The sequence below is a fragment of the Nesoenas mayeri genome (assembly GCF_963082525.1).
Source record: "Nesoenas mayeri genome assembly, chromosome: 2".
In the NCBI taxonomy this organism is placed as follows: Eukaryota; Metazoa; Chordata; class Aves; order Columbiformes; family Columbidae; genus Nesoenas; species Nesoenas mayeri.
Genome location: NC_137543.1, coordinates 153,101,522 through 153,113,679, shown reverse-complemented (window position 1 = coordinate 153,113,679; position 12,158 = coordinate 153,101,522). Strand labels below are relative to the sequence as shown.

At 40.7% G+C, this 12,158-nt stretch overlaps 1 protein-coding gene across 1 annotated transcript in view; it reads right to left on the bottom strand.

Annotated features, from left to right (window-relative positions):
* DIP2C (disco interacting protein 2 homolog C) overlaps nt 1-12,158 on the bottom strand; it is a gene marked incomplete at both ends in the record, with an annotated part of 321,625 nt that overhangs the window by 20,326 nt on the left and 289,141 nt on the right. Inside the window, one exon of the mRNA XM_080340151.1 lies at nt 5,192-5,253. Coding sequence (XP_080196277.1) covers nt 5,192-5,253 — 62 coding nt within the window. The remainder of the gene's footprint in view (nt 1-5,191; nt 5,254-12,158) is intronic.

The window sequence follows — 12,158 nt, the reverse complement described above, 5'->3', positions numbered from 1 at the left end:
GAAAAAATAAAGACTTAACTAGGTTAAATTAAACAATTTAAATGAGCATTTAACGCACCCATTATTTCACTGAAGGGAACAATGGAATTTAAAGACAGGATCAAAAGGATATGAGGGGTAAGGACACCTGCGTACATGAAACTTGAGTTGGTATCAAATGAAATTGAGAACAGTGTTCACTAACACTGCTTGAAAGTCTTCATTCTTGCCTGGTTTGGTACAAAATGTGGATGCAGTTCAATAATCAGATGGTGTCAAAAAAAGGAGAAACTGTATTACAAGTGCATGCAAAACAATAATATCAAAATCTTCATCAACAGGAATGTGACCTGATGAGTGGCTCTCCCTCCTACAAGTCTTCACTCCACCAGAGCCATTAAGTTGTCCCCACCTTCTCCTGAACAAGAACACTGGTGACATTTTAACCTGCTGTTGGGGTTACATGTGCATGGCAATACATTTCTTTCCTTTTTCTTTTTTGTCCTTTTAAAATAAACTCCAACACTGAAGCAGATCTTCCCTTGCTCCATTTCAGGTAGAACAGTGATTTTCATAAGCTTTTTTTCGTTATGGATAAGGTTTTGCTATACAAGAGAATATAAGGATGCTGGGGGATGTTCATCTTTCCAAGATTTGCAGGAAGTTTCGACTTTAGAAGAAGATCAATGATCTCCCTCGGCCATCACCCGATGTATCCTTCAGCTCACTAATTAAAACTTCTGAGGAAAACCTCTACACAATATTTTAAATATGAAAGATACAGAAATGCTGGAAAAAAATTCTTACATTAGAAATTTGGGAAAAAAATTTAAAGAAGTCAAAATATTCCAATTCAACGTTTTTCATATTTAATTTTTTATTCATACCAGATGAGTTTCAAATTTAAGGTAATTTCAAAATTAAAAATATCAGGTTAAAACAGTAACATTTTGAAAAGAGTTTTGGATAATTATTAAAAAAAAATTAGAATATTTGCATATATATTGAAACATTTGAAAATCCAGCCTGATCTCCTAAAGAAAATTTAATTTTCGCCTTGTCTATGTGAAGGGAAGATCTATTTTGGAATGCACATGTTTATTCTCAGTTTGATGAAGTGGCTAATTTGCCAATAAATAATTTTTCTACCAAGAACTAAGCTGCTGTTAAGCATGAGAAGGCTGTGAAATGATTATGCTAATCTCAGATAAGTATTTTCTGTTAGACATTTTAAATTTTATAAAGACACGTAGATATTGTTTCAGAACATCCTGGATAAAAGGAATGCTTGGGCTTTAAATTTACATCTTTACTGCTAAAGCATGTAAGTGAAAAGCCAAGATCTTTCAAGTATATGGTGTTTTGATATGATGAGAAAAGGATCTCTCTCTTTCCATTCTTCCAAGCACTTCTCAACTTTTAGCATATTTAGGTGTCTTGTGCTTAACCACCTGAAAAAGCTTTCTGAGGAGAACATGACTGTTCTGAAGTGATGATGGAGTGATCTGAAAACCAGCAGTTTAGACGGTGAGACGAGAATATATGTATTTTGTTTGTTTGTTTGTTTGTTTGTTTGTTTGAGGTGGAGCAGAGGGGATAAAGTTGTTTTCCCAGAGGCATCAGCAGAGACCTGGAGCTACAGGCTGGCCAGGGTGCTCATGCCCGGGGCTGTGCTGCCCCTGCCCTCCCACCGGTGCCTGCGGGCACCTTCACAGGACCTGAGTTGCAAAGTCCTGTACCAGGACCAGCCGTGCCAGCTCCTGCATGGCCACTAATAATCCACCTCTTCTGCCTTTTGGATCTGAGTTAACCTCTCCAAACCGCATAGCACTGCAGTGCAGGGGCATTATCAGCCATTTGGGCCTAACTCAGGAGTCTTCTCCTGTTTTTTTTAATCAAACAGCCCAGGTGGGCTCTGCCTGTCTTTGCTCGTAATTTCTTGGCCAGCCTGTGGACGCTCTGATTTTTAGATAATCAATATAGAATCATAGAATCATTTTGGTTGGAAGAGACCCTCAAGATCACTGAGTCAAACAATAACCCAACTCTAGCACTAAACCATGTCCCTATTGTCTAACCACCTTTTAAACACCTGCAGGGATGGTGACTCCACCACTGCCCTGGGCAGCCTGTTCCAATGCCTGACAATTCTCTCCATGGAGAAATTGTTCCTAATATCCAATCTGAACCTCCCCTGGTGCAAATTGAGGCCATTTCCTCTTGTCCTATCACTTGTCACTTGGGAGAAGAGATCAACCCCCACCATGCTACAACCTCCTTTCACATAGTTGTAGACAGAGATAACGTCTCCCTTCAGCCTCCTTTGATACTGAATACAACAATACTGATGTATTGTCACTGAGAACAAGCCAGAGCTGTATGCTCTGGCTATGAGGATGTTACTCAGTTTCCCAAAAGAGGTGCCTGGTGCCACCTGAGGCAGCACGGGGTGCCTGGGACATCTCGCGAGTGCCAGCAAATCCAACATGGGCTCTACTGGAGGAGCTGCTGGGGTAGATGTAGCATCTACAACTGCACTAGGTGCTCTCAGCTGGGCAATCACACCTTCTTCCAGTATCAGAACCGGTGCCAGCCACTGACTGAATGGTTGCACCCCTTGGCACAAGTTCCCTGGAGCTCCAGTGAGCCCAGTCCCAGGCATCGCCCTTGGCCGGCAGCTGTGGGAGCTCCCAGGAGCTGAACCACTGGGCTGGTGGCTCAAACACACACAAAAACATGCTTGAGAACCTCTGACCTGACATAAAAAGCAAATCATCCAAACCCAGTGGGAGCTGGGAAGAAATGTCTTGTCTGGTTGACTGACCACCCCTAGACCTCTATGCAGATTGTACATCGCACCATTTTTTTGATCTAAACTCCTACCAAACAACAACATTTTCATAAGCTGTGAAGTGTGCGAACACATAGTTACCAGATGATGAGCTTGAAACAGTTGTTTTCAAACTCTTGATTGATTTTTATAGAAGTGAACAGGATTTGAATGATCTCAAAAGGTTAACCACAGCTGCTTTTTGCAGCAACCGGAAAGTGTTTGTTATGCCAAGAAAAAAAAAAAAATCAGCCTTTTTCAAATTCTAGAAAGTATCTTCTAAAATATAAAATTTAAAGAAAAATTTCTCACATTAAGTGTGTGGTGTAAATTTTTCATCTTGTTGGAGGACTGGCTGACCTGCAAAGGCTCAGTGGGTTGTTACTCTACAGCCTCACGTCTACGTACAGCAATCTTTCAGTCACCGTTAAGCAATAGTGACATTCAGTCCCACTGAAATCGTTAGAAACAGCAAGTGTGAAGAGACTATGTCAAATAAAGTTGTTTTCTCCCCTAATTTATGACTCATGAATCTAACTCTAAATTCCACAGGACTGAGTAAATGAGGCACAGCTTTAATCTATCAAATTACAATCTGCATTACCACAATCTGAGAAGCCAACTCTAAAGACCATCTTTCATGTTCCGTAGAACTAGTGACTAAATATAAATTAATACACTGCCAAATCCGATCTCAGTAATGATGCCTACTTCTCAATGATATTCTAAGGCAGGGAAATAGTATACCCATGGATTATGCAGCTTTTATGAACAGTAAATCTAATTTCCTCTGTACAAATATATACAATTGTTTTTTTATGTTTATAATTTTTATTAACTGCGAATGTTTTGTTTTCTTTCTAGATATATTTGCTTCTATATACTTGCCTTCCAATGAGTATTCTATAAATGTCTTTCTCCTCTCAGAAAAAATAATTCCAAATAAGGAACTAATCTACATTTGCCTTTTTTCTTTCCCCTCTATAACTACAATTTTATTTTTAATGATTCATCAGCTCTGTCTCCTGTACTTGAATGATGCTTACACATATCTATGTACACTATGTTCAAGTTCAACCATTTTAGAGAGCTGAGATTAGAGCAAACGCTATGGGTAAATAAGTCTCAGCTTACTGTGTCTACTAAAAAAGAAACATTTGGTTTCCAAAGTTAGCCATGTAAGCTTCCCTCCTCATCAGTACAGAAAGAAAGGTACCTTAAAGGTCAATTATAGGTCAAAGAAAGTTACCTTGAAGGACAGTAGCATCCCAAAGAATGCATCAAACATAAGCACTATTGTTGGTAATATGTGCAAAAGGAATAAAGAAATGGTGAGACAAGTATCTTGCAGTTCCTTCCTTCCTCCTGCCAACCTCCATGTGCTACAAGAAAATATCTACATCTGTATCTGACTTAACTATCCAGAGGAGCATTTGGGCCTGCAGTGACCTGCGGTCTGCACCCTGCAAGCTGAGCCAGTCACTCTGATACAGCCAAAGTTGGTATTCAGCTAAGGGAATGAATTCTCTGTTAAGCTTTTAAGAAGGAAGAAAGATAAAGAATAAAAATCCCAACCAAATAAACAAACCAAAAAAACCAACCAACCAAAAACCAATAACAAAAACCAACCCTGTTTGGATAGCGATGTTTTTAAGGAACCAGGCCTGCTGAACATTGTCAATTAAATGTTCAGCTTTCCCAGAGTTAACAGAAAACTTTTTAGTTTGTTAAAATTTTGTAAGCAGACTACCTGGTAGGATTTGACCAGAGTATTAAAAACATGAAATATATATGCATGTTTATTTTCTAAAACTACACCTAAAATCACAAGTTTCCCTCCAATCATAAGATTTCAGACATCTCCTTAATACTGCCAGTGGCAAATTTTAGTTCTCACTTCTTGTACATGTATCTGACATTAAAGATGGGACCAGAAAATACCCAGAGTTACAGAATGTGGTTGCTCACAATGTTGAAGTCAATAATCCATTCCCTCCTAGTCTTGCAGACTAGGAATTGCAACAACCCCCCGCCATGGTCTCCCCACTGACCAACCCAGGAGAAACACCTCTGTGAAGCCAAGAGCCCCAAGAGGACTCGATTGCTGGGGGACCTGAATACAGGTGTCATGAAATCCTGAAGGCAATAAAAGCCGGGAATCTCGTTAGTCACTGTGGTGATGTCAGATGCTTCAGTTTTATCAATGGTAAAATTAATGAACCAACTAATAAAAACGTCTGTGTCACTATGCAGGAGTTAGCACAAATTATTTCTGAGGATTACAAAGGTTTGCAGAGACTGTGAGGTGTGCTGAAGTAGCTTTCTTGGTAGAAACTCTGTTAATTGTGTGCAATAAAGAAAAAAGAAAAAGGTGGTTCCGACCTGTCATGCCTCAGTGCCCTCATATCAACATAGACTGTGGTGGGATCTGGTCCAGATGTTCCCTGTAAACAACAACATCAGCTAATCAGAACCTGAAGGCTGGAAGGAAAAACAGAGTTTTACCCCCCAAATAACTGAACATTCATTTCACTGCTAATTACACCAATCAATTGACAAGTTATATTTAAGCTATTCATCAAAGCTCAGCTTTACAGAATCAGAAAGAGCACTGAAAAACATACCTACCGTCAGGTACTTGTTACCTTGGGGGTGGGAAAAACATCAAGCGGCCATACTACTTAATCAAACACATGTCAACATAGGTTTTATTTGCTACAAAAGGCCAAGTAATCAGCACATGGATACATACAAAAAATGTTAAACACGTTTTGCCATATAAAGGAACGCGGAAATTGCTGAGGAGACACAGTTTAATGGCAGAAGCACATGGTCAGGAACGTGAAGCATGGTTTACTGAGAGTCTTCCATACATGCAACAGAGAACATACTTGAAGCTAAAGATAGTAAAGGTAGCACGCATGACATGGACCGATGTGGACTGAAGGTCTGTAAACAACTATTCTGTTCCTTTCCACTCTTCCACTGCGTAATTTAAATCTTTGCTTTATGTCACCATATTTAGTTACTGGAAAAGCAGCAGACTAATTTTAGTTTCCTTTCATGCAGGGATGATGCAGTCTTTTAGGCCTTTCCACCCACAGCTTTGCTGCAGTTTTGTAATCTGCAATGATCTTCCCTTATCCGAGACTTCAAACTCCTCACCACTGCACATGGTGTGAATTCTCAGTGCCCTAGTCTAGGGCTCTCTGCCGCAAACCTCACGTCACTGCTAAGCAGAAAGATAGAAGAAAGGCACAACTTCATTTTGGAACACTGGAACTTTCAAAATGTTCGTTTTGGGATATAAAATCACCTATCCCTGGTAATCTACAGGTGCAGGAACTCCTTTATCAGATATTTAGATGCCTACTACTCAAAACAACAGGCAACATCAACTCCCGGTGGTTTCTATCCTGTTTGGGATATATTCCAGAGTATAACTCTTCACATCAGGAATGTCTAGGGCTACATTTTGCATTTCTGCAACGCTGGCTGGTAGTTCCACACAATTCGTTGAGCACTAACAATTGTGTTGGAGTTCCACAAGTTGATAATTTTTGTATCTAAAGGAGAAAAGAGTTACCACTACCAATTGATACTTACTGTACAGATACGGATAGTGACCCACCACCAGAGGAGAAAAAGAGTAAGAGAACTGCACATGCATGTTAGCCTCTTTAGCTTGTTATACACAATACAAGATACAATATCCTCTCTAGCTACTAACGACACAATTTTTATTCTACTAGTAAACTCAGCAGTGTAACAGACTAGTGCTGAGTGGAGAACTCATTTGAAATATATGCAATGATGTTAAAAGAAAAAACAAAATAACAAAAAACCAAAACCAAGCAAAAATTTGCTATATTTAAAAATAAAACTAAACCTGAATTGATTTATAAAATAATGGAAACAGTCAAGTTTGAAAATCAAAGACAACCACTATAGTATTTGTTATTTTCAGTGTGAATGAAATAGTTATAACAGAGAGCTAATATTTGATGAAACCTGCATCCAGATAAAGCTGTACTGGACTTGTTTATAATTTCATAGAAGGATCTGAAAATCCCCAAATCTCCAGACTCAATTTCTAGTCTGTCCCACTGTTGGAAGCTGATAGGTGGGTATTGAGGGAACATGAAAATCCCCTACCTGCTCGGCCAGCTTCCCCAGCCTGTGAGGCTATAGCAGCAGGAATAGCAGGGATGAGGGAGAGAAGGAAAGAAGGTAACACAAGACGAAAATAATAAGAAAAAAATGGGAATGAAGGGTGGGAGAAAAAAAAAAAAGAGGAAAATGCAAAAAGCAGGGAGTAAAATAAAAAGAAAAACAATGTCAAATACAGGAATTTTACAAATTAACCATTATACCATTAAAGGTTAAAAAAAGTAAAAAATGAGGTGTCAACATTTTAGTAGAGCAACAGAAGAGACAGCTGTAGACTGCTAACCTTGGACAAACAGACTTAAATGGTTTTAGGACACTACAGACAATGTTGTTAGTGGAAAACATGTGTCTAGTATACTGATATCTTCTTGTTGTTTTTGGTGAAGTCGTCAGTAAACATTACAGCTCTGCTATTTTAATGCACATCCATTGAGACAGGAGTTTCAGGTCTGCCATTTCACTACTAAAAGAAGCTTGTAAGCAATGCCCTCTGAAAATCAAAACTAAGCTCTCTTTTTGGGAAAAAAAATTAGTATACAACAGAGAAAGATACTTACACCTTGTTTCATCAAGATTAACTTGCTCCTAAACTGAAATAAAATCAAGGGTTTGTGCACAACCTAATTACGAGAAGACTGTAACTAAATGGAGTAACTCCATAGCTCAAGAATTCATTCTTAGTCTATTTGCTACGATAAACAGTAAAATTAAAAGCCAAAAAAACCCCAGTTCTCCACCACAGTCAATAACACAGCAAGAGATAACACACAGTGGTGACTCGTACTAAGTCACTGCTGTCACGTGGAGCAGCGAACACCAGATTGGTGCACTGGGACTTGCCCCACAGCGTCTGAATACAAACAGCTCTCAGAGCACTGGTGTCCGTATCCCTCTCATCAACCTGAAGAATTCCAGCAAAGTTAAAGACTACAGGAAACTGCCACAGCTGCATCTTAAAACAGGTTTAATTTGGGTGTGGGGCGAGATGGAGCATTTAAAAAACCCAGAATGAATCTGCTTATTATATTGTTGCTCCAAAGTAGAGATATCACTAATATCATATTACTAATGATCCAGGTTTGGACTGTGAACTGGCTGAAGGGAAGAAGCCAGAGAGTCGTGGTGAGTGAGGCGAAGTCCAGTTGGAGGCCTGTATGCAGTGGAGTTGGTACTGGGACCAGTACTGTTCAATATATTCATCAAGGACTTGGATGAGGGAACAGAGTGCACTGTCAGCAAGTTTGCTGCTGACACCAAGCTGGGAGGAGTGGCTGACACACCAGAGGCTGTGCTGCCATCCAGAGACCTGGACAGGCTGGAGAGTTGGGCGGGGAAAAATGTAATGAAATATAGCAAGGGCAAGTGTAGAGTCTTGTATCTGGGCAGGAACAACCCCAGATTCCAGTATAAGTTGGAGAATGACCTGTTAGAGAGCAGTGTAGGGGAAAGGGAGCTGGGGGTCCTGGTGGGCAGCAGGATGACCATGAGCCAGCACTGTGCCCTTGTGGCCAGGAAGGCCAATGGTACCTGGGGTGGATTAGAAGGGGGGTGGTCAGCAGGTCGAGAGAGGTTCTCCTTCCCCTCTACTCTGCCCTGGTGAGACCACACCTGGAATATTGTGTCCAGTTGTGGCCCCTCAGTTCCAGAAGGACAGGGAACTGCTGGAGAGAGTCCAGTGCAGGGCAACAAAGATGCTGAAGGGAGTGGAGCATCTCCTGTGTGAGGAAAGGCTGAGGGAGCTGGGGCTCTTTAGCTTGGAGGAGACTGAGGGGTGACCTCATTAATGTTTATAAATACGTAAAGGGTGAGTGTCACGAGGATGGAGCCAGGCTCTTCTCAGTGACAACCAATGGTAAGATAAGGGGCAATGTATACAAACTGTAACACAGCAGGTTCCACTTAAATATGAGAAGAAACTTCTTCATAGTGAGGGTGCCAGAGCCTGGAACAGGCTGCCCAGGGAGGTTGTGGAGTCTCCTTCTCTGCAGACATTCAAAACCCTCCTGAACACCTTCCTGTGTAACCTCATCTGGGTGTTCCTGCTCCGGCAGGGGGATTGGACTGGATGAGCTTTCAAGGTCCCTTCCAATCCCTGACATTCTGTGATTCCATGAACACTGCAAAAAAGCAGGAGAATTGCTGAAATCCATCAGTTACATAATTCATTGCCTGTGACTATACTGGAGGTCCAGAGAGGACTTTGAGAATACCAGAGCCTCACATGGCTTTTAACTAATGAAGGGTTTGAGAAACAGCAAATGAAGTCTCAGCATGGTCCTTCTGTGGCCAGCTGCAGCTGAGATACTCAGTGTTTCAAAAGAAGCAGAGTCCTAACCAAGACCAGAGTGACTGACTCAATTTGCCCGTGCACATTTATTTGGCGAGATGGATAGAGAACATTTCTCATGCAGGCAACAAGAAATAACGCGACTTCTATTGGATCTGATATCACTAGGGACATGCTAGGTAGTGTTCAAGGAGATAAAATGGGCCAAACATCATTTTCTGTCTGAAAACTGGTACATTGTAAGTCACATCTCTTGGACTATGTAAACGTCTTGCCCATGCACAGGCTGCCACCAGTGACCCACTCCTGGTCCGTGCAAACCTCTGCAGCACGCCAGGCTTTTATTTGCTGGGAAAACATCGCAGGTCACAGCTGTGGGGGGAACCAGCCCAGCAAGGCAGCAGTAGGGATGACCGTGTGCCAGCACTCGGCCTGTACCTCATTTCCACTGAAGTCAAAAGCCAAGCTACTTGCTCTCTCCTGCTCCCATCCCCATAGTAAGGAACTAGGCAATCAGAAGTTCTAAGAATTGAAAAATAATTGTTGTTTCGGGTTTTGTTTTGCTGTCTGAAGATGTGGCTGCAGTGTTTACTCTGAGTCTACTTCTGCTCCAGTGATGCTCAGAAATGGAATTTTTGATGCACCCTTGACAATCTCACGTACGCAAGCACAGCCGCTGGAGCTGTGAAAAGAACTTCATGGCATGACTCATAGCAAAGGTGGGAAAACAGAATCTGAGGGAGCTCACCCAGCACCGCACTGCAGCGCTGAGTGTGAATCATCCCTCTGATAAAGTGCGTGGCCTCCATCGCACTCTGTGCAGAGCAGTCCCCTATTACTTTTAATATAGAAGATCCTCAGGAAGTATCATCTATCACTCAGTAAAAAGAAACATTAACTTTAAGTCCGACATTTACTAACAAAGTTCCCTTTGCTAGACAGTGAGGGAAAGATCCATTGCACAGAACTTCAGCCACCAAGGAGGTAGGAAGTATCTCCTGATGGTGATGACTCCCATGCCAAGACGGGCACCTGAGACAGCCTGAATGAATCGCACTCTTCAAGTATTTATTTGATTCTACCAACTAGAGATGGATATGGGATAACTCACTTAACTCTGCTGTCTCACTTAAGAGGTGACACAAAAGCCGCTGCCCCAGCCTGGGCAGAGCTGTTAGTACGTTTTAAGGGTGAACTAAGGAAAACGAACAACTTCTAGAAGTTTTGCCTCAACTGAAATCAAGTAGTAGGTTGAATAAAATGAAAATATTTATTTCAAGTGTTCAAATGGAAATTAGATAAATCCTAGAGAACCATCTGTGCTGTTGTAAGAAGCGGGCTACTTTTCGTATCTATTTTTCTCTCCCTCTTGAGAATGCTAAGACGCTAGTTAATGAGAATTCAAATATACTGGATACAATCTTTGCATCTCAGAAATCCCTGGACCATTATCTGTGACTATACAGCCATAAAAGGTCACATATTAATGGTACTTAAGTGCCTAAAGATGGAGAGAATTATTTATTTTCAAAAGCATGTCTCTAAAAATCTAGTCCAAAATGACTACATCAAAAGAAACACAGTAAATTTGCTCTAAATGTGAGAACAAATTAATATATATGACCATGCATCAGTCTGTCAGTGATCTTAATCCTAAAATTAAGATAATGTGGTAGACTAAGGCTCTTCTGTACCGAAGGGATTATCACAATGGTTTCCTTTTTAAACTGATCTTTAACAGAAGGTCAAATTCTGCTATGAATTTTTTATACACACACACATACATGTACACACCGCTCCCTCTCCTCTTTGGAGGGGGGAACAATAGTAGAAGATTTTTGGAAAAATCAGGATACCTTTCCCTTGGAACCACTGGAGTCTTAAATTTGCCCAAAAAATTGGAAATGAAGTGAAGAAGGTATCGAAGATCACACTTAAGTGGTGTTAGAAGCAGCCCATAGAGAAGCAAGCCCTGGTAAGGGTCAATCGCTGAATATTGAGATATATTTAGAAAGGTGATTAGTAGATACATATTTTAGAAAGACCATAGAATAGGCTGGATCACAGTTATCCCCGTGGAAGATTGTGTTCCACGAATGACACGCTGATCTCACGGATGACACAACTTGGAAGAGAAAAAGCAAAGGCAGATGCTATTGACTCAAACACCTTTAGAAGTATTTTTATGTAGTGTGAAAAATCCAGAAGTCACGACACATTTCTGGGACATACTGGAGACAATGTTAATTTCAGGAACATTGTTGATCAAGGATTAAAACTAATACTGTTCCTCAGCCTAGAAAATAGAAGAGCACACAAGCCGTGCTGGAATATCACTAGCCATAAACTTCCAGACAGTTTGGAAAGAGCACTCAGTCTAATGCAGTATCCAGTCTTTGGCAGTGTCTACTACCAGATGCTTCAAAGGACGCAATCCTGTATCTTTATATTTGCTATCAAAATTACATGTTTTGCAGGGTATGCTTGTAAGTAATTTTTCAACCCCCTTTAAAACTTGCCAAACTATCCTCAGCTTAAATGCTTCAAAAACTGTTTCACTTGGAAGGGTAACGTTACCAAATATAGCCTGTTCTGAAATAGCTTTTCTTCATTCCAGCCACATCGCTCTTTAGACAGTGTATGGCTTTTAGTTTGTCCTACAGACTGAGGTGTAACGTCTCAGCAGAACTCACTGAAGCCTGACGCTAAGCTCTGTGATCAGCCAGGCTGTTAATCACCTCACTCAAAGCACTCATTCTGTGCTGTTCTTAAATTCATAGTCAGTATCATTAATAATATTCCTTCAGAGAGTTATCCACTTTCGCATTTTGATTCAATAACTCTTTCAAGAATTTCTGTAAAGAACTATCTAAGAAGCAAATTTCAACTAAG